This window comes from Parasteatoda tepidariorum, unplaced genomic scaffold, assembly GCF_982258835.1.
Source record: "Parasteatoda tepidariorum strain Cologne lab strain unplaced genomic scaffold, Ptep-v5.0 scaffold_64, whole genome shotgun sequence".
Lineage (NCBI taxonomy): Eukaryota > Metazoa > Arthropoda > Arachnida > Araneae > Theridiidae > Parasteatoda > Parasteatoda tepidariorum.
In genome coordinates, this window is record NW_028257423.1 from 183,013 (window position 1) to 203,998 (window position 20,986).

At 27.2% G+C, this 20,986-nt stretch overlaps 1 protein-coding gene across 24 annotated transcripts; it reads right to left on the reverse strand.

Moving 5' to 3' along the window:
* Nucleotides 1–1,300: 1,300 nt before the first annotated feature.
* On the reverse strand, nucleotides 1,301–20,338 carry LOC122273031 (E3 ubiquitin-protein ligase RNF10). Of its 24 annotated transcripts, none has more exons than XR_015431164.1 (10): nucleotides 20,130–20,338; nucleotides 19,587–19,763; nucleotides 16,165–16,282; nucleotides 15,467–15,538; nucleotides 14,109–14,178; nucleotides 12,449–12,582; nucleotides 8,015–8,128; nucleotides 5,492–5,574; nucleotides 5,354–5,390; nucleotides 3,609–4,542 (listed from the first exon to the last, which is right to left on the reverse strand). XR_015431164.1 is itself a non-coding variant. In XM_087156444.1 (9 exons), the coding sequence occupies exons 3-8, from the start codon at nucleotides 16,261–16,263 to the stop codon at nucleotides 5,505–5,507; spliced, it is 603 nt and encodes a 200-aa protein (XP_087012570.1). In that variant the 5' UTR covers nucleotides 16,264–16,282; nucleotides 19,587–19,763; nucleotides 20,130–20,338; the 3' UTR covers nucleotides 1,301–1,856; nucleotides 5,492–5,504. The 24 variants fall into 24 exon arrangements, 4 of the variants coding, with proteins under 4 accessions (XP_087012570.1, XP_087012568.1, XP_087012569.1 ...); XR_015431162.1 differs by having other exon boundaries at nucleotides 3,609–5,031; nucleotides 5,219–5,390; XR_015431159.1 differs by having other exon boundaries at nucleotides 3,609–5,031; nucleotides 5,219–5,390; nucleotides 5,492–5,618.
* Nucleotides 20,339–20,986: the final 648 nt, after the last annotated feature.

Genomic DNA, 20,986 nt, shown 5'->3' on the forward strand with positions numbered 1-20,986 from the left:
ACTGATCTATTACCAGGTATGTTGAAGAATTTTTCCAGGTATTTTGTAAAAAATTACAACTTTCCCTGACAATTAGAGTCAAAATAAAATTCCCTGAAAATTTTAGGTTTTTCGTGTTCTCCCTGCCATTTTATTGACCCACTGAATGGATGAAAGGCTGTGTCAACCTTGCCTGGTCCGAAGCAAGAACTCTGGACCTAAGAATAAGAGTGCAACTTTACCACTGAGCCACCGGGACTCTCTATAGTTAAAACAAAGGCAAAAGGTATAACAGACAGAATTTTTTTTTTAAATACAGGGTATCTGCTACATTTTAGATTTTCAAATCCATGACATTCCAAGAATTTTTCTTTATTTACAATTGAAGTTACAATTTTCGCCGACAAAAACACAACCATAAATTTGAAAAAGCATTGAAATAACATTAATTGAAATGATAGGTATAACTAAAACTGTTATATTCTGCATTTTTATATTAATAGATTTTAAACTTAAAAAACAGAGTAAAGAAAGAGTTGCAGCAATGAAATAGCTGAAAAAAAATACAAACGCAAATAACTAAATACAGTCAGATATATATGTTGTTATTTAAAATTGTTTTATTTCTTCTTAAAAGTGTTATCTAAAAAGCTTAAACTAGAATTTTAAATTGATAAAATAAAAAAAATAAATAAAAAAAAAATTCTGAAATCACATAAGTTTAAAAGTTAATTAATTCACTCTAGAAATGACGTTCTTTCCTTCATTTTTTGAAAGAACACGATACTTTTTAAAGAACGGGCAAAAAACATTTTATATTTTAATAAAATATGACTGTGAGTGGGGATTTTGTTACAAATTTTATTGGAATTTGTTCGAATTTTATTTTTACGTTTTATTGGAACACTGTGAAATTGGGAAAATTCTATTTTAAAAATTAAATTTTTCGGCGACCTAAATCCATGACGTATAATGTTTCTTTTTTAAAATAGTTAAAATCATAAGATTTTATGACAAATTTTGTTCATTACCGAAATCTATGACTTTCCAGGTGCGCAGTAGAGATTTTTTTCCTTTGAGGCACAGTAAAAAGTAGCTGCTATTTTTTAATTATTCAAAACTATTATAAGCTCTCGAGTTTTAGTAATATTTTCTTATGATAGTTAGAGCCTATAATATATTAGTAAAATTATTATAAGCTCTCAAGTTTAGTAATAGTCAAGTTTAGATTATCAGTGTTTATAGAAATATTTATCTGTATCAACGTACATTTCTAAATGTATTCTTAAAAAATTCAACGTTGTTTTTAAATGAATATTTAAAACTAAGATGAAACAATATTTATTTTTTTATTAACAGGAAATCCATTCAGAAAATATTTTGATTATTTACAGTATTATGGGCTTTAAGACAGCTTTGGAAGAAAATCTCAAGTGATACTGTCAAAAATCAGTTTACGACATCCAAAAATTTCAACCTCCACGGTATAAAATCCTCTTTTTTTAAAATCCAGACACAAATCATTACTTTTGTATTCTTTTTTTTACAATAAAAATACTGTATTTCTTTACTTAAAAGGATTAATTAAAATGAGCACTGCATAACACTCATATAAACAAACTGCAATTAGATTAAATGTTTTAAAAAAATTATCTCTCGTTTGCAATTAAATTGACACTTAGTCATTAATATAAAGTGACTTTAATTCAAGTTAAAAAGAAATCAAAAATTTAATAAAATATCCTCATTATAGAAATATTTCACAATAAACAATCTGTGTTCAAAAGTCGTATTCTTCTATAACAATCTCTTCATCAAGCAATATCTTGACATCCGACTTGTTTGCATTGTTTCCTTGTGATATTCACTCTCTTCCACTTCAAAACAAATAGTTAAAAATTTAAAATTTTACAAGAAATAAAAGTAAGAAATCAATAATGATGAAAATGGGTATCAATAATGGTGAAAATAAAGATCGAAAGATACGGAAATGAGTTTTCCCTACCTTTTAAAAAGATATAGAATAATTTTCAATTAAAAAAAAAAACATCCTTAAACATATGTTTGCATCTCATTAAATTTAAAAAAACTGAATTGACAGAATACTACAAACTATAAAAAAGTCAAAAAAAATTTTCTGATAATTCAATATACCTTGCACTTTAATGCTGCTTCAAATTTATGTTACAAAATTAAAAAAGAGTAAAAAGAGTAATATATTTGGAGGGAGTGATGAAATTATTTGCGGTAAGAGTAAGAGTTATTTTCTAAGCATATCTGAAGATTTTCTTAAAGCAAACACAGATTTTTTTTTTAATATTAAAATCAGCAGACAGAAAACTATGTTGAAAATTTTAATTACTTTTTGTTAATTCTTTTAAAGATATCAAATTAAATAAAATTTTAAAAAATTAAGAATTTTTTATTTATTTATTTACATATTTTCAGAAATTTACATAAAATATGACTTAGTGCTACATTTTTTAATTGATGTACAATTTTCGCTTGATATATGTCAGACTATGCCTAATTTTTGGAATATGAAGAAATGGAATTCTTGAATAAAAGAATATGAAGATTGCGCTTCAGATTAACTCTGTAAATTCTGATGCTTGGTATATAAGTTGTACAGAGCCAGCATCAAAAAAACAAAAGTAATAACCAATCAGAGTTTTTAAATGAAGGAATACATTGCATAAAACAGATTGCATAAAAGAGTTTGCAATAAAGCATTTAGCACTGATTTAAAATAGTTCTTAAGTATCAAGAACAAAATGCAGCTTTCTAAACTAGCTAACATTTGGTGAATGAAACAATCACCAAGTTACATTAGAAATAATCATACCTGCCAGCATTGGAAAAATAAGATAATTGAGATTTTACTAGCGAAATTTTTTAGGCTACTAGTAAAGTTTTACATCATGCATAACCAAAGTCAAAAAGAGAAATTTCAAATTGGATATAATGAAAGCAGTTACATTTAGCAAGGTAAAAAATATGCGTATAAATCTTAATCTGAAAAAGACTTTTTTAAAGCATTATTAATAATTACTTCAAACTATTTTAATTTATAATTGTCGTCTAACAGTCGACTAAATTTTTTGGGTTTACGACTACTAACGTTCAACTCCGTAGAATTATAATTTTGAACCATATCCAGAAGACAAAGGAACTCCTGGATCAAGTATTGAGAGAAATTTGTCTTTGTGGAGGACTTTTTGATGGAACTAACCCGCATTTGCATTACATGGAGAGGAAAACCACAAAACACTGCCACGGTTACACGGCAAGGGGACTCTACCCTATGATCTGTCAACCACTGAAGATATTTTTACTTAAATTATTCACAATCATTATACTGTAGTACCGGCATTAGTACTATCTATTGAGGAATAAGAAGTATTTTTGCCATCAAAAAATATTTTATTGCCAAATTTTTTAAAAAATTTCTTCAACAAATACGGAAAAATTTGACAATATGCAGGTAAACAGGAGATAGTCGTAAAATACAGAAGTTTTGGTTAAAAAAACAGGAGACTTGTCAGGTATGAATAATGTAACTCTAGAGAAAAAGATCAGAAAGTCTTTTCTTGAGTGAGGATGCGCGTTGAAATAAAGATAATAATATTTGTTTTCTTAGAAAGAAAGATGCGTAATTTATGAAAGAGCAAAATGCTTTGCATTTATTTAATTTGCATAAAAACAATACAGTATAACTGTACAACAACAAGGATTTCAATACAAGTTAGCGTTCACAAATAGTGGAATTCTGCAATGCACATATTACTTAATTCTATATATGCATAGAAAAATTTATTTAGGTATATATTTAGAAAAAAAAATCAATGCCTTGGCAAATATACAAAATTAAAAAACATATGACACTTAAATTTTACATTTCATTGCAAAAAATATAAAATTTTATCGAATATTTGAAATCAATGTTCTAATTTTTGGCTAAATTAGAACTAAAACATATTACCTTTTTTGACAACTGCATTTAAATCACTAAAAATATTTTCTCACAGCATTTCAGTTTAAGTTCTTTTGTTCTCCTACACGGTCTATACTCTTCTGTATTGCTTTCAAAATGGTTCCAAGGAGTAAAAAAAAAGTTATTTTAGATTTGTTTCAAAACCATAATTTTTATCACTTTTATATCTCTAAATAATCAGTTGCTGAAAAATTTAGTGTTAAGAGTTACGATTCTGAGACCTGTACAGTACTGAGTAAAAGAATGGTACAATCCTCTTCTCTCATTAAAGATAGCATTATCTCAACATATTTATCTCTAGCACAACTTTATATTTTATTTTATAACCAGTATTGAACAGTCAAGCCAATTTCAGGTTTACAACCATCAATGCTTTACTATGTTTCCTTGTACATTTTGAACCAAATCCAGAAGACAAGAAAACTCCTGGACTAACAAACCTTTGTAATGATGCACACAATTTCCTTCTTAACACAAAATAGAGGCATGCTGCTTGAGAAGATATCATTTTCAATACTTATAAAACATTTTCTTGAAAGTGTAAAGACAGATGTATCTAGTCCTTCAAACTGGGAAAAATTAATAAATAAAATATAATCAAAACACAAAATTCCTCAAAAAAAAAAAATCCTTCACAAGGTATATAGATCATAATTCTTAATAATGAAAACCTAGATATATTTCCTCGCAGGATTATGATACATAGTAACTGTTAGGTTATTTTAAAAGAGCAGAATGAAACTTTATAAAAAATAATGTTATTTATGCCCATAAAAATTTTATACCAATTATAAAGCATGGAAGAATTAGTAGCTTTTGGAATTTGCTTTGGTTCGTTTTCGAATTGAGGCACTGTAACATATTGTCTGTTTTATTAATAGAAAAAATAAAACTATAATTTTTTTTCCAAGAAAAAAACTATTTCGAGAGAAATGAATGTTTTCAGTTGTATTATTTTTCAAAACTCACAACATAATAATTTAGACAGCAAGAAAGCATTGACTGTATTATTACCAAAAGAAAGATAACAAAATTCATTTTACAAAACTACAATTAACCTGCTCTAAATGTGAAGCCCAGCAGGCCTCAGCAGAACATATCCTCGACTGCTTGGGCCTTTCCAAGGAGGACTTATATGCTTCTCCACTTCTTGTAATCGACTTTTTGAGGGTCAACAACTTACTGGATCTTGTCTGACCTAGTCAGACAATTAGAGGATAAGCAACAACAACAACAACAATTAACCTTCAACCACTCACATAAATACAGAGAAGTTAAGATATTTTTTATTAAGTGGTAATACCTTTGAAATAAATTTAGGTTTCAAATTTTGCCTTTTTTTAAAAAAAGTACAAAGTAACTATTAAAATAAAGTCTCACCACTAAAAGCATATTTCAGAGATTTTTGCTACCGCCACTGGTGTAAGATAAAAAGAAGAAAAAAGAAAGAAAATTTAAAAAATGAAAGCAAATATAAAGTTACATGATATTAATTTTGCAAAGAATCTTCATTTATACCTTTGATAAATTTTCATAAAACTGAGGTTTGTGCAGGTCTCCATCTCCTATTATTAACAGAGGACAACTTGAACATCAGACATCTAGATGCCAAAGACACCATACAATCATTCATTGTGTCATGACTCTGAAATATATATATACACTACCTTACAATATTTTTTAAAATTTCTCAAGAAATACTTAGAGTATTATTTAGTAATTTAAGCAGTTTTTAGTTCATCAGATTTTTTATACTTCGCAACAAAGTTTAAAGCTTTCAGAATTTTAAGAAACTGAAAATAAATTTTTAAAAAAAAGTATTTTTATACACCTATGCAAGAGAATCAATTAAGAAGCTTTTATTGCTTATTTTGGTAGTGGTTTGTAATAACAGCATAAAATTTTATAAGCCTAGCTTAAATATTTATGGAGATTATACAAAACAAATTTCTTTGTCTTATGTTTTTTTGCTATAACTTTAAAAATATTCAGTACAATTAAACAAATTTTTAGAGAAATTTAAAACTATTTACAAAAATATTGATTTAAAATAATTCAATAAGCTCAAGATATGAGTATTTAAAGTAGTTTGCTTATATTGCGCACATACAGAAAATTTAAAAAAAAAATCTTTTTCATATTTTTCTAATGAATTGTATTTGGCAACTAATGAAAAACATCTGATTTCAATATCTTAAAAATTTTCAAGCAATTTTTGTACTTTTTAAAAGAAAGCTAAAAATGATAAGGATTTTTCCACAAGTTTCATTTTGTAAGATACAACAAGATTTATTAAAAATGACACTGGCAATAATAGCCAAGACAACGAAATGAAATTTGCGAATTTAAAAAATACAAAAATTACTTAGAAAATTGCTTGAGACTTTTTAAGATATTTGAATCAGTACTTAGTTGCTAAACGTGGCTCACTACAAAATTATGATAAAAAATGTTTTAATCGAGACCCCCCAAAAAATGAAATATTAAGATAAGTTGTTCTTAAAATATTCTGAATTTTTTAAAAAAAGGCAAAGATCATTTTATCTTCAGACAAAAGAGTACAAGGCTGCAAGAAATAATAATTTTTACATGATCAGTTTTCTTTAGAAATAAAAGATTAAATTTAATTTAATAGCTCTAAAACTAATTTGAAAATTTTTAGAAAGAAAGAAAAATATAATGCATATCTTCAGACTTATGAATATGTGACTTCAAAAACTCCTAATTATACTGCCAAGAGATTTTGCTTAACTAAATTGCACGGAACAGAAAAAAAAATTCTACGGAAACAAGTGATTACAAAACGAGAGAGTGGAGTATTGCAAATAAATCAAGTGTCTCATGACTTTCAGTCGCAGAATTTTTTTTTAATGTCCCAATAAAGCCTTTTGCATGAAACAAATTTATTAAGAAACAAGAATTTAAAAAGAAAATTTCTGCTTTTTTAATGAACATACAACATTAAAAAAACTCCGCAATCATAGAGTCTTCGGGTATTGAAAACTTTGCATTACTTTCTAATTGAGCCAGCGTGGCAGAACGTTTTCGAGCAATCTGCGACAGAACTCTCAAGCACTAATATCTTTCTGCAAGATACTTTTAATAATAACAAACATATACGTTACTAATTTAAAATTAAAGAGCTGTGCTTAAAAAAAAACTAGATAACTATATTTAAAAAAAACTATATAAATTTTTAATTGAACATGGAATAATTATTCATTCTAATATTATGGGTGGGTTATATTCTCGCATTTTGTTGGGGGGGGTTGAATTATTTCCTTCTTCGCATTTTGTAAATAATCATCATAACAAAAAAAAAAAAAAACAATTAGAAATCATAAAATCTGTAGAAGTATAATTGCAAAAAAAATATCAGTCACGAAATCACGCAAATCGGACTCCTCAAATGCATGCTTCGTTTCAAGATCAGGCTGTTGTAATAAATATTGTATGAAAAATATCAGATTTAAAAATCATGGTGAAATTAATAGTAATAACTGCCAAACATTTGATAGAATTATTGCCTTAAAAAGTAAATACTCTAATGCACAATTCGAATTTTCCATATTGAAATATATAGGAATATTTAAAATCCAAGTGAAAATCAATATCAACATCTGCTGAAAATACAAACAAAACATTATTTACACACCGACACATCGAATTACGATACTACCAGCATAAATTAAGCAAGTCAAAAAGTGATTATATAAATGCAGGATTCAAATATTACATGTAAATTGTTGTAGAAAAGAAAAGGAATTTTTTTTTCAAAAGAAAACTCATTCTGCAAGAGCTTTGTAACGTTCTGCGACAATGTCACCACGATTCTGCCACAGGGTAATTGACTAACGCTTGATAGAGGAAAGTTTGGAAAAGCTAATGGGTTTGAGCAAATGTAAATATAAAAACAGAGTGTTCGGTTTTAAGAAGACAATAATTTTGTGGACTAAAAGATACATAAACCAGAGAAAACTATTTCTCAAAGTTTTAATTAAATTATTAGCAGCTTTAAAAAAAAAGTGATAGAGCACTCACGTAATCAGCTTTGCTTAACCAAAGCGCACATTCAAAGCTAACTTCAATTTCATCAACAAAGGGAATGTCTTTCAAAAACAAAGTAAAATCTTCAGATGTCTTATCAAACAATTCCTAAAATAATACAATACAAGATTAGAAAACATCAGTAAATGAATTAAAGCGATAATTATTAAACAGAGTCTGCATTGCATACCTGCCAACATTGGAGAAATAATTTGAGGCCAATCTTTTTGTTAAGTAATAAATAGTTTATTTTGGCGATTAAAGATGTGGTATTTGTATTCTTTTTGATTTCACGATTGTTTAGATTTAAGAGTTTTCTGAGCATATGATATTTTGTGGAATTGTATTTTAATAAACAGGATGCTTAGAAGAGAAATTAAAAATGCAGAATAAAGTAGATAGAAGAATGATATTTTTGTCAAAATAAGTTCTGCATTTAAGAGTTGCTGTAATTCTGTGTATTTACGATGCAGCGACTTCATGTTCAGAAGTGCAATTTCATTTAGACCACACGGTCACCATATCAACTTTCTACTTCATAGTTAAGTACCTATATATTCGACAGAAGCTTAGAATTTACAAGTCAAAAATTCAGAATGGATATCTGTTGGGTGGGAAAAGTATCCAATTAGACTATAATACATTGTTTTTACAAAAACCTCACATAACAAATGCATTGTATATCACAAAAGATGACATCGTGTAAAAAAATACTAGCACAAGTTTGAAATCAGATGTCACAGTGGGAGATGACAAATCATTTTCAGAATACAATTGTGATAGTTTGAGCAATTAAAGATTCATATACGTATTGAAAGTTTTTAATGCTGGCAAAACAAATGAATTATTCACTTCTTAATAGTCCACATTTAAAAATTTTTAAAAAAAAATTATATTTTGTTGTTGCAGTTGTCTATTAAGGCACCAAGGTGAGATTTTTCTTGTTTATGTTTCCATTGGCGCCATCTATGCCCAAGAATTCGAATTCTGCCACACCCATACGTCACATCTATTTAAAGTGGATCCATTCCTATAATCTTTCATTCATTCACAGAGTATAATTTTGACCTAAACCAGAGAACGATCAATCTCCTATCCAGTACTCCCAGAGGCATAAAATGTTATGGGGACATGGAGGATGTTGTGACCCGGCAGATTAAACGTGCACCAGTCACCATTTACTACATGGAGAGTATTCGGTTTGCTGGATTACACAATTTTTTATGTGGAACAAAACGTGTTGAGAACTTGGAGTGTGGCTTGACAGCAGTTTAGATTTGAATAAATGCAGTATTTATTTCTAAATTGTTTACATCAGGATTAGAGGATACTTTTCAAACATTTTTAGATGAGTAGGAAGTACATTGGGATTTGACTTCTTTGAGGGGTCCCCTAAGCAAAATAAACTCTAAGTTATTTAGCACAATAGTGAATCCCACATGAAATGAACTAAACTTACGCTTGGAGGAAAGAATTTTTCTCAATGCATGTAACAGAGAGGAAATCCCTTTTACTCCCATCTTCAGAGGAAGAAACACTCTCTTGCACAGTTAAGGGCTTTTAAAGTATAAAAAAAAATATTGATAATTTTAAAATAGGAAAAGAAAATTAATAAACATCAACAAAATGGAACTGCTAATCCATACAAGATGTCTTATGTGTGAGTGCAAACAACAAAAAATAAGCACCTTTTAAGCTCCAAAAAATATTTTTAAGCATTTTTAAATATTTAAAATATTTTTACATTTACATAAAAAATATTTTTATTTTTAGCATTAACATAATGCTAAATAATTTTCAAAGACTTTGCATGATTATGATTAAATAACCAGTTCCTGACAAAAAAAAAAAAAAAAAAAAAAAAACTCTTTTTTTTTTATTACATTAGCCAAAGATTTGGGGCATATTTAATTAAAAGAATTAAAATAAGAATTTAATAAAAAGAATTTTTAATTTTGCTCATTAATGACATATCTTATTTTTTACACTTTTTTGAAGGTCCCTGCATTAACAAATTAAGTTTCTTTTTGCTATCTTCCAATGCTGTTAAATATTCTACTATTCTCTACTTAGCCTCAGATAATAGGATCGGTTCGCTTTCTATAATGGACATGTCTTTATTATTTAACCTATCTTATTTAACCCATCCAACATACTTAAATTAATACATTACTTAATACATAGACTTTCTATCTGAAGAAGTTAAGGACGTCATCGCAAGCAAAAGCAATTTAAATAAATTTAATATTGAGTGGCTCATACTATTTTTTAAATTAACAATTACTTTATTTAATTCTGTAAAAGGTAATTCAAAACTCTTATTAATTTAACTATTATTTAAGATTATCGAGTGTATTTTTCTTAAAATTTAAATAAATGTTATTTGTAATAATATATTCAACTAAACATTAACAGGATTAATTTTGATCATACTGAATTTATAGAAATTAGTAAAGAATTAAGCAAATTAAGAAACTTTAATAAATTTATATTACAAATGTAAATTCCAGGAGCATCCGGAATGTTTTGGGATGTCTTTAAGACGAAATTTGCTGTATGGGTACTGAATGGCTCCTATTAAATTTTTATTAAAACTGGTTACCAAGCACAGTATTTTAATAATGAAATGATTAAAAAAAAATTAAATAATTTTTAAATGTAAATTAACAAAAAGATAAAAATTTAATTAAACAAAAAGCATAGTTACTTTTTATATACAATACATTTAAAAACATGATATTTAGGGTCAAACCAAGTAAACATAAATATTTTAAAGAGGAATGGAATTTCACATGCCAATTTGATGAAAATAATGCAAATAAGAGTAGATAGTTAAAAAAAAATTATTACAAAAAACAAACAGTCTTGTTTAGAGAAGTATTTGAACACACATATAGTAAAGGGGTAAAGATAAATAATTTGGTGCATTTTATAACAAAAAAAAAGGAAATAACATTAATTTTCATAATTAATAACATGTAACGAAAAAATAAAAGTTAATTTTGAAGGTTAGTGTGGTTCTTCAAATTAGATATCTTAAAATTGCCCTCCCCACCCCAAAAAAGCACTATCTCTTCTAAGAGCAGTATCCCCCTTGTCCACCCAATTTTTTTTCATTCGGAATTCTTCACTCTCCTTACAGAGTTTCATTCTAGGCAAATGGCAGAATATATTAATGAATAAACCAATATATTATAGAAAGGACATGCTTTCTTCCCCTTGCCTGTAGCCCCCCCCCCCACACACACATATTCCTTTTTGTCTCTCTAAAATGTTTTACCCTTGATTGTTGGTTTAATTCTAAGCGATAAAAAAACGACTTTTTGTTTTAAAAAATTGTTCCTATGAACTATACTGATGCTGAAAATTTAAGGACTTTAAAAAACAATGTATCAAAATTAAGTTCGTTTAAGGGCCCTTATTTTCCAAAATAAAAATTTAGCAATTTTTAAAGATTTTAAGGACCGTGGAAACCCTGTAGTAATACAAACAAGAGATAAGTTAGCAAGCAAAGGCACTACACCTACAAAAACAAAATACATTAATAAATATTTTTCTTCTTCCTTTTTTGATTGATAAAAGTTAAATTTTAGTTTTATTCTATTGATTTTTTATTACTTTATAAAGAAAGCGAAAAATAAAAAATATTTTTAAAGCCATAGATTTTATACTTAATTAATAATAATAAAAAACATAACAAAAGATACAAATTAAACTGAAGAACTTGTACCAACAAGAAGGTAGCTTTTATGCAAAGCAAACTACTTAATTGTTGTCTAGGAGAGGAAGTAAAGCTTAGCATAAGTTTTTTCATCAGTTAAACAAATTCTGATATGAAAGAAATTAAATTATCCTGTTTGCTTTCTAGCAAATCAATATCGGATTTGGAGCAATAAAATTGTTTTTCAAACAATTCTTTGCAATAAAAATAATAATTGAAATTTCAAATTGCTACACAATATTTATGTAAGAATTAACAATACTTCCTTAAGTACTCCACAATATTTGTTCAAGTGCCACACATATTTCTTTCATAAAAGTTTAAAATCATGGCAAACAAAACAAAATATGACGCACATTTTTTCAGCTATCTAACTAATAATAATTTAATATTATATAATATAATTAAAAATAATTCTTAAAGTATCCCTTTTGCAGCAAATAAAATTAACAAAAAGTATTTCATGACTGTTATTCTCAAATATGAAAACAACATAGACTGAGACCTTTAAACTGAGACATAGTCTCTTTTGAGACGACAGAAGAAAAATCAAATTCTGCAATATCGAATTTGCAGGTTAACAGCAAATGTTAAAGATATCTCAACCTTTTCCGAAGAACCCGTATGAATGCATGAAATATGGTGTAAAATTTCATTCAGCGAAAAAGCCTTAGAAGAAGGAAGTTTAAAACAAGCGGATTACTTACTTCAGTCATGGTGACTCTTTCAACTTCAACAAGTTTAGTTGTAATTGTCTCAGGAGCAAATTCCAAGGAGCCATATTCTTTTAACAACATCTTTACATTTATGTTGTGAATACAAATGTGTTGCCCATCTTCAGCTAAAGTTAAATGAAACAAAGAATGAAACAGTTACAATACTTTAGATTACTTTAAATTCAAACTATCTATATGTAGAATAAACATAACAATAAATGACTTTGGTTTGCTTAACAAAATAAATAAGAATGACAAGAAAGAAAAAAAAGGGAAAATATATTTTAAAAACTTATTAAGATTCTTCACACTTTGAAGATAAAAGAGAAATTATTTCAACTTTATAGTATAATAATGCAGTAAAACATAGATAAATAAATACCGTTAGAAAAATGTCACCCCTTTTCTTTCACAGTCTGAAATAGAATTCATACTTGCATCACATATTCCATGCTATTCAGACATTTTGAAACACTAAAGGAATTTTCAGTAATTTAAATATTTTTTTCTTTCTAAAATAGAATTAGAGTGACTGCAATTCAGTAACTTACAAGTTAAAACCTCACCTATGAATTAGAGATTCATTGTGGATCATTGAATTTCATTTCACAGCTAAGTACTGTATTTATTTAATTGGACAACAAAGTACAATAACAGACATAAGGTCATTTCATTATTTAAGCTTGCTCTGAACAATAAATTTCACCATAACAATTTTTTATTTTAGGACAAATATTTAAAAACCACAGTGTTTTATTTATTCATTTTTTAAACTTAGGCACAATAATATTTATTTCAAACTCAGAGAATGACGAGATTGTTTTGATTTTTCTCAATGGGATTACAATAGGTTTATGTCTGGTGATGCTTTTTATTTGCTAATTCATTTAGATTACTAACAAATAAAAACACGACACATTCAATGCTAACACCTTTTTTACAGCAAATACTTCCCGGAAATGTTTTAAAAAAACCTGTTTTATACTAATTTTTAACACATAGAAATTTTCATAATTAACATATACATGTTTTAATTATTGGCATATAGTACCTGGTCAACTGAAAACATTTAGCAAGTTTGGAAAACTTTTCTTTAATCTACTGAAAATTTAAGTACACAAGATCACAATTTTAAAGCTGTAACTGGGAATAGCATGATTTTAATACAGGCCAAAATATTCTCATAATTTTTCCTATCTGAAATGAAACCTTAAATGAGAGGTTACCCAATTCATGAAATAGATGAAATGACTGGATTTTTGGACTGCACAAAAACCTGTCACCGCTAGACTTTCTGGTGATGCATCAAAAAAATGTGTGCATGTAAACACGATATTGATTTAAAGGATTCTAAAAAATTGAATCGCAGCTGCAACTGAAACAATTTCTCCAGAAGTTCTTCAAATAACCATCTTTGAATGTCAATCATCAATTAATTATGTCTACAATGAAACATATTAGAACTTGTACCTTTTCTTATTGTTCAGTAGGAAATTAATATTCATACGTGCAATTAATTAACTTGCATCTTATAAGAAACTAAGAAAAAATGGAACGAAATATTAAAATTTTAATTCTTTTATATGCATTAACATATTTTTATTAACAGTAACAAATATTTAACACTATATGATAGGTAAAAACAGCATACTTTCATGTAATTCTTCATAAGACTCAGTTGAACTTGTTGAAATAAGATGTTTTCTCTCTGGTACATTACCCTAAAATGCAATTATATGAAACTTATATAAAATTTAATGTAAATATTTTTATTTTTAAAGAGATAATTTTAACAAGTTAACTAAACTAATTCTAATTTTCCTAAGTAGTATATGTTTTTGAGGAACTAAATGAACTTTGTATCATTAACTGCAAAAAATATTTTTAAACAAAATGTAAACAAATTATCTTAACCTTAGACAAATTATCTTAAGCTTAAAATTAGAGACACTAAAATTAAAATGTGTACATGCCACCAACCTTACATTCTTAAAACCTTAGACATATTAATCACATTTTAAGATAGCAATATGAAGTAAAAGATTTAGTATATGTATAGAAGGAATTAAATTTCAATAAACAATTTTTCCACATAAATTACATTCTTATATTATTTGAAAACTATAAAAAAGATAAAAACTTGAAATAGCTTTATTTAAAGCAAGCAGCAATAAGGGAAAAAAAGTGACTCAAAAATGTAAGCTTAATTGTCCGAAAAATTTACATCATAGAAATGAATGTCGAGCATTGTAAACTCAATTCAATAAAATGAAGCTATAATTTAATTATTAATTTATAGACAAATAAGATAGTAAAAATTTTGAAAAGAATCTAAAATTTTTATTTTAAAAGGTTTTTTTTGTATTTTTTAAAAGCCTGCAAAATTAATAAAATAATTATTCTATATGAATCAATCTTTATTACTTAATAATAATAAAAAGCATATAAACAGATATAGACAAAAGTCCAAACTTTTGCTTCCTTTCATTCAATTTGAAATTATTTCAAAGAGCATATTCTCACTAAGTCAGTGTCAGCAGAAATGTAACTAAGCATGAATGTATTTCATCCAATGAGAGCAACTGCAAAGATACTGTCAAGCGTTATCTGATATGAAACTTGTGACAGTTTTACTGGCGCTCACTTTTGAGCGCAAACAGATTAATGATGAAATTAAGAGGATTTTTTAAAACTTTTTCACAAAAATATAAATAAATAATAAAAGAGGGGAAAATTTTCGAGATAATAAAAATTGGAAGGCAGTTAAAAACAGTAGAGTTGGCATTTATGAAATTATACCCACCAAAAAAAGGGAAAATAATAAAAAGAAAGGTTTAGAGAAGAAATTTGTTTCCGAGGCAATATATAGCTATAGAAGTCATAAAGTTTGCAAGAATATAATATTCAAATAATTCAAAGAAGAAACAAAATTAAAAATTTTGTTTGCTAATTTTGTTTTTAAAAGACAAACACTTTGTTCCAATATATTTTTTTTAAAAAATCACATACATTGCTTCTATAAATGAGCTCCTTAAGTTGATCTACATTCTGGTTTAAAGCAATATCCCTTTCATGAAGTAGCTGCCAAGAAAAAAAAAACTTCAGAATGTTAAATACCAAATTAAATTTTTAAGTGATAAAAGTTGACAAATGTTATCAACAGGTTGTGGGGATACAGTTATCTTCTTTTAATGAACACTTGTGAAATAAATAACAGTAAAATTTTTCAATAAATCAATTAATCAAAAAATTTACAATGGTCTTCCCTATACACAAACAAAAGTTTAATGAAATTTCACTTTTTCTGGGCAGTGTTAGTATTAAACTCTGAACACATTGTATGTAACTAACATCAGAGCAAAATTCACTTAAAAAAGATATTAAGCATTAAGTGAAATATGATCCATGCTTTTATGCTTCCATGCTCTTTCAAATTTATTTTATTTACAAGTAATATAAGGATAGTGAACACTCCGTAAAATATTATATTATTCAATGAGATTTTATCAAGAGACAATATTCAGTTCAAATATTTTCATTAATACATTAACTTTTCAAACATTAATTATTTTTAACTGTTACAGTTCATAAAAAATACAAGAAATATTAATATCACAGGTATAAATTTTAAAAATTAAACTTAAACTAAAAACAACAAATCAGATAAGTTGAAAATAATTGAATTATTGGCATAACTTTGACCTTACCGTAAAGGCAGATTCCATAAAGCAAGCCTCTGGAGTGTCCATTTTATAAGCAGCTCTTTCTCTTTCAATGACAGAAAAGACTTCCTTCTGACCAGCCATAAGTAATTTCTGGAATCACCTAGAACATTCTCTTAATTAAATATTATTATTTAATAGTTCACATTACACACATATATTCTTAAGCAAATAATGAGATAAGAAAAAATCTCTTATGCTAAGGGTTTTTTCAGACATTTTTCTAACTTTAGGGAGATTTTTAAAATATAATAAAATTTGGAGACTAGGGGAAATTAATAAAATTTAACACTCATCAAGCGTTGAGCCCCTGGACTGGACAGAAAATCTGTAGCTTAAATTACAAAACAAAGCTTAGCCACTAAAGGTGGTAGCAACACATTTGTGTAGACAGCATGATTTCCTCTAATCAATGAGTTCAACGCTCTTGAAGGGGGGGGGGTCTTTGTTGTACGCAAGAAACCAGTAGAGGCTTAAAAAACAGTGAAAACTTGAAAAACAGTAGAGGAAAAACTTTTATTGACTGCTTACAATAGTACATCGATGGCTACAAGTTTGGCGAAGATCACTTTTCCCAATCATGGCATCTACGACTGCAAGTTTGCATAAAGAGCAATTTTCGATTGCAAGTGAACAGTGATAGTTGTGGCAATGATTATTATTTTCCCCTGCGTTTCTTTTATCATGACTCATCCTGTCGCTGACATGATGAATCCTGAAGTGATGGAGAATCTCTCTCACTTATGTAAACATGCCTTCGTTTAATTACGCAAATCCTGGTTTTCTTTTTACATTCAATGCAGCAGTTCATCATTTTTAACCATTATTTTGCAAAGATATAATATTAAGAAATAATATTAATTGTTAAGAAATAATAGTCATTGTTAAAAAATATTAAAATACAATGTTTATTTTTTTTTAAAAATATGCAATTTACTACTTATTAATATTTTATTTTTATTCAATGATCATTTTTACTTTTTAATGTATTTCTCTTTTTCAAATAACGAACTGAATTTATGAAGGGGGCGGGGGTGACTCAGAAGTTTCTCAGTCTTTTTCAATCCATTAACGAAGTTTTTATCTTTCTGCGCATGAAGATATTTATAAATACTAGTTCAATGAGCGTTTTCATACTGATTTTATATTTATAATTACTTGTGTAACGACATAAGTCGCAGCAGGCTAATTTCTGCCGCATGTCTCCTTCCCTCCTGCACAAGTTGTTCAGTTTTTTTTTTAAAAAAAAATATACAATTGATTGTTGATAACTAATCAAAAAGGGCAAGAATTTGAAATTACCCAACACCAAATGTAAAACATTATTGTAACAAATATATTATATTGTAACAAATACATTAAATTGTAACAAATTATTGTAAAAAATTATTTATAAAAAAAAATACATATCGTCATTGACAGTAAATATAGCTGTATGAGCATTTTCAATATAAACTGGTAAAGAAACCAGTGATCCTTTCTATCTTTTCATTAAGCATAATTTAATTTCATCTCCAACAGTTACAGAACTTGCATAGGAAACACTGTTTAAAAAAAACACAAAGAATAAATTTAAAAAATTATTTTCAATTTTTTTAATACCTTTAAACTTGTGTCCTTAAAAGATAAAGGAAAAAGCAAAGGCATTCCAAAGGCAATATTATATGTTAAAAATAATTAGCTATCATAAGACAAGAACTAAGAATTTAAGATTTCAGAAGTAAAAGTTTACTTAAAGCAACAAAAATGTGCTTAGCACTTTTAATTTCTGACTTCTAAAATTGTCTTTACTTTCAACAGGGGTAAATGTGGTAAAAATTGAAAATTTTAAAACAGAATGGAAGTATCCAAATTTTAAAAGGGTAGAAAAAATTAGATACAAATCTTTATACTTTAAAAATATAAATATACTGAAGACTTATGATTGCTAAAAAATATATAACTATAGGAAATAATCTCACTTTATTTAATTTAATCATATTTAATCATATATACTTGCTTCCATTGATTTTCTGACTACTTAATGTGTTCTTTTGCCGACTTAACTCGTTTTTCGCGTTGCTTTTGATTTAAATATGGTTTTTTCCTTGGAATTCTAGCTTGTAGTCCAAATCCTGATAAGCTTCTTCTTATTGTTCTTGAACTTACTGCAATACCAGCTGCATTCATTTCACATCTAATGGCATCTGATGACATTTTTCTATCTTGAAGGCATAGCTATTAAATTTTTCTATGGGTAGTAGCACTTGTGAATTTTTTTCGGCCAGATTTGGCATCCTGAATGCCAAAAAATACATCGAAACTGTCCTGAAATCAAAATTGATAGCTTCCATCAGGGATCTCTTCCCCAACAACGAACCATTTATTTTTCAGCAGGATTCAGCTCCATGCCACAAAGCAACAGTATGCAAAGCATGCTTTCAAAATAAAGGCATAGATATATTACCATGGCCAGGAAACAGCCCTGATCTCAATCCAATTGAAAATTTGTGGCGACGTTTGAAAATTCTTGTACGAAAAAAACGTCCCTCCAATAAAAGACAACTAAGTGAAGCTATAATTGACTCTTGGCACCATGTGATTACGAAAGATGAACTCCAAACACTCGTTCACTCGATGAAGAGACGCTGTGAAGCTGTCTTAAAAATTAAGGGTTATCCTACTAAGTATTGATTGTGTAAGTATCACTTTAAAAAAATGCAAATCTAAGATAGATCTTACTATTAATTGCATAACTTTTTTTGTAATACAGATATTGTAATACTGTATTTATTATTAAATTCTACATTAAATTACCTTCAATTTGATATATAAACGTTTGTATTTAAGTGAAAATTAATATATTCTACAAGCACACAAAGTTGAAAAACATGAAACTTTCAAAAAGTGTCCACACTTTTGGCCACCACTGTATATACACACAGATAGATAGATGGATAGATATACATACAGACAGTAACACATGTTGTGAAATAAAAAGAAAAATGACAAATTATTGTTATCTTAAATTTTTTGCTTGTCTTAACTCACTTTTTTTTTATAAGAGAAAAAATAAATAAAATCCACCAAAAGACTGAAAACATATAACTAACTTTGCTTTCACTCATTGAATTTTATATATATATATATATATATATATATATATATATATATATATATATATATATATATATATATATATATATATATATATATATATATATATATATATATATTTAAATAAGATGAGAAACAATACTTCAGTAATTAAATAATAAGCCTAAAAACAGATAATAAATGAAAAAAACAGATAATAACCATTTAAAGTAAAAAATTGAATTATTCTTTATTTATATTTAGTTGAAATTTCAAATCACCATCAAGAAACTGTCAAGTTCACAATATAATAAATAAATAAATAAAATTACCTTTTTAAATCAATTTTCTGCACTGCTTCAAAACAAATAGGACATTTTTGCCAAGATTTATCAGTTAAAGCCAAATAATGTAGAATGCCGGGAGAGCAATAAACATGTCCACACATCTTTGCAGCAGTTGAAATGTGAAGACAAATTCGGCAAGATGGCATCATGACATGTTAAACGCTGAGGAAATACAAAATTCTGAGATATGTACAAGGACAAAAATTATTGCAGAAATTTTCAATTGTTTAAAAAAATTTTTTTATCTATTATGTTACTTTTTAATTAAAACCTAAACAATATTATTTTAAATTAAGAGATAAAATTTTTGAGCACTTTGTTGATGCATAACAACAATTAAATTATATCTTAAAACAAAATTTTCAATTTCTTATGAAGTTATTAGTAAAAAAAATTAACTATAATTAACTAAGAAAATATTTCTTGTGCAGGCTACTCGAAGTAATATAAATTACATAAAACTATACATTTACTAACAGCATGATTAAAACAGAAAACAAATGAGCTGTAATAAAATAAAAAAATTACTTTTCCCAATGTCACAGACTATCTCACAGAAAATCTGCACATACTATTTCTTCAATTAATGACCACTCTACAAGCTTATCTGGATTGTTTTGGTACATAGAATAATCTCCATTATCCCTTGCAACGAATTGGCAACAGAAATTTTAAATAAAGTTTCATTACTTTCATACATAATAAAAAATTTAAAAAAGCACACATGGTGTTCTACAGCTTACCTTCTGATTAATACACACTTTAATGATCCTAGTCAAAATCTTCACCCAAAGTGTTGCCAATAAAAATTTAAGTCTGGAAAAAAGAAAATACTATTATAAAAATCAGAAATTATTATCAATGTTAATCAGGGTACAAGTCCGGACCAGAATGAAATTCATTGAAACAAATAAAATTTGTTAGATGAAGCTTAAAAGCTGACAACTGTTATTAACACGTTGAGAGTAACTTGTATTTTTAAAAAAATTCTCGTTAGGCCAGACATGCTATCTAGAAACGCTATTATTGTGATACAGCAATAGAATCGTACTACTAACAGATTTAAATAAAAAATTGATTTGTAATAAATAAAAATTAAGTCAATTTGAAATAAAATTTCAATTATTACTAAACCTGATTTTATTTTGATAAAAGACAAGACAGTAAATTTTAAACTGTAAAGATTCAACAAAAAAATTGTGTAAAAAAAAAACTTTGGAAATAAGTGAATTTTTTCAAATGGACCCATTCCATTCACCTTGGTTAATTGGGTATACTATCGCCTACGTCACAGGTTGTGTTATTCCTACTAAATTTAACCAGTGAACGTCATTTTCTGCGAGCCTGACATCAAGCCACAAATAAACAAACGGAATGTTCAATCT

Excerpts from the sequence above, each read along its gene's own strand:
- LOC122273031 (XM_087156442.1), bottom strand. The coding sequence starts at position 16,263 with ATGGCTGGTCAGAAGGAAGTCTTTTCTGTCATTGAAAGAGAAAGAGCT. Across the intron at positions 15,539-16,164 it reads TTATGGAATCTGCCTTTACG|CTACTTCATGAAAGGGATAT; the intron begins GTAAGGTCAAAG and ends TTTTCTTGGCAG. Across the intron at positions 14,179-15,466 it reads AGCTCATTTATAGAAGCAAT|GGTAATGTACCAGAGAGAAA; the intron begins GTATGTGATTTT and ends ATTGCATTTTAG.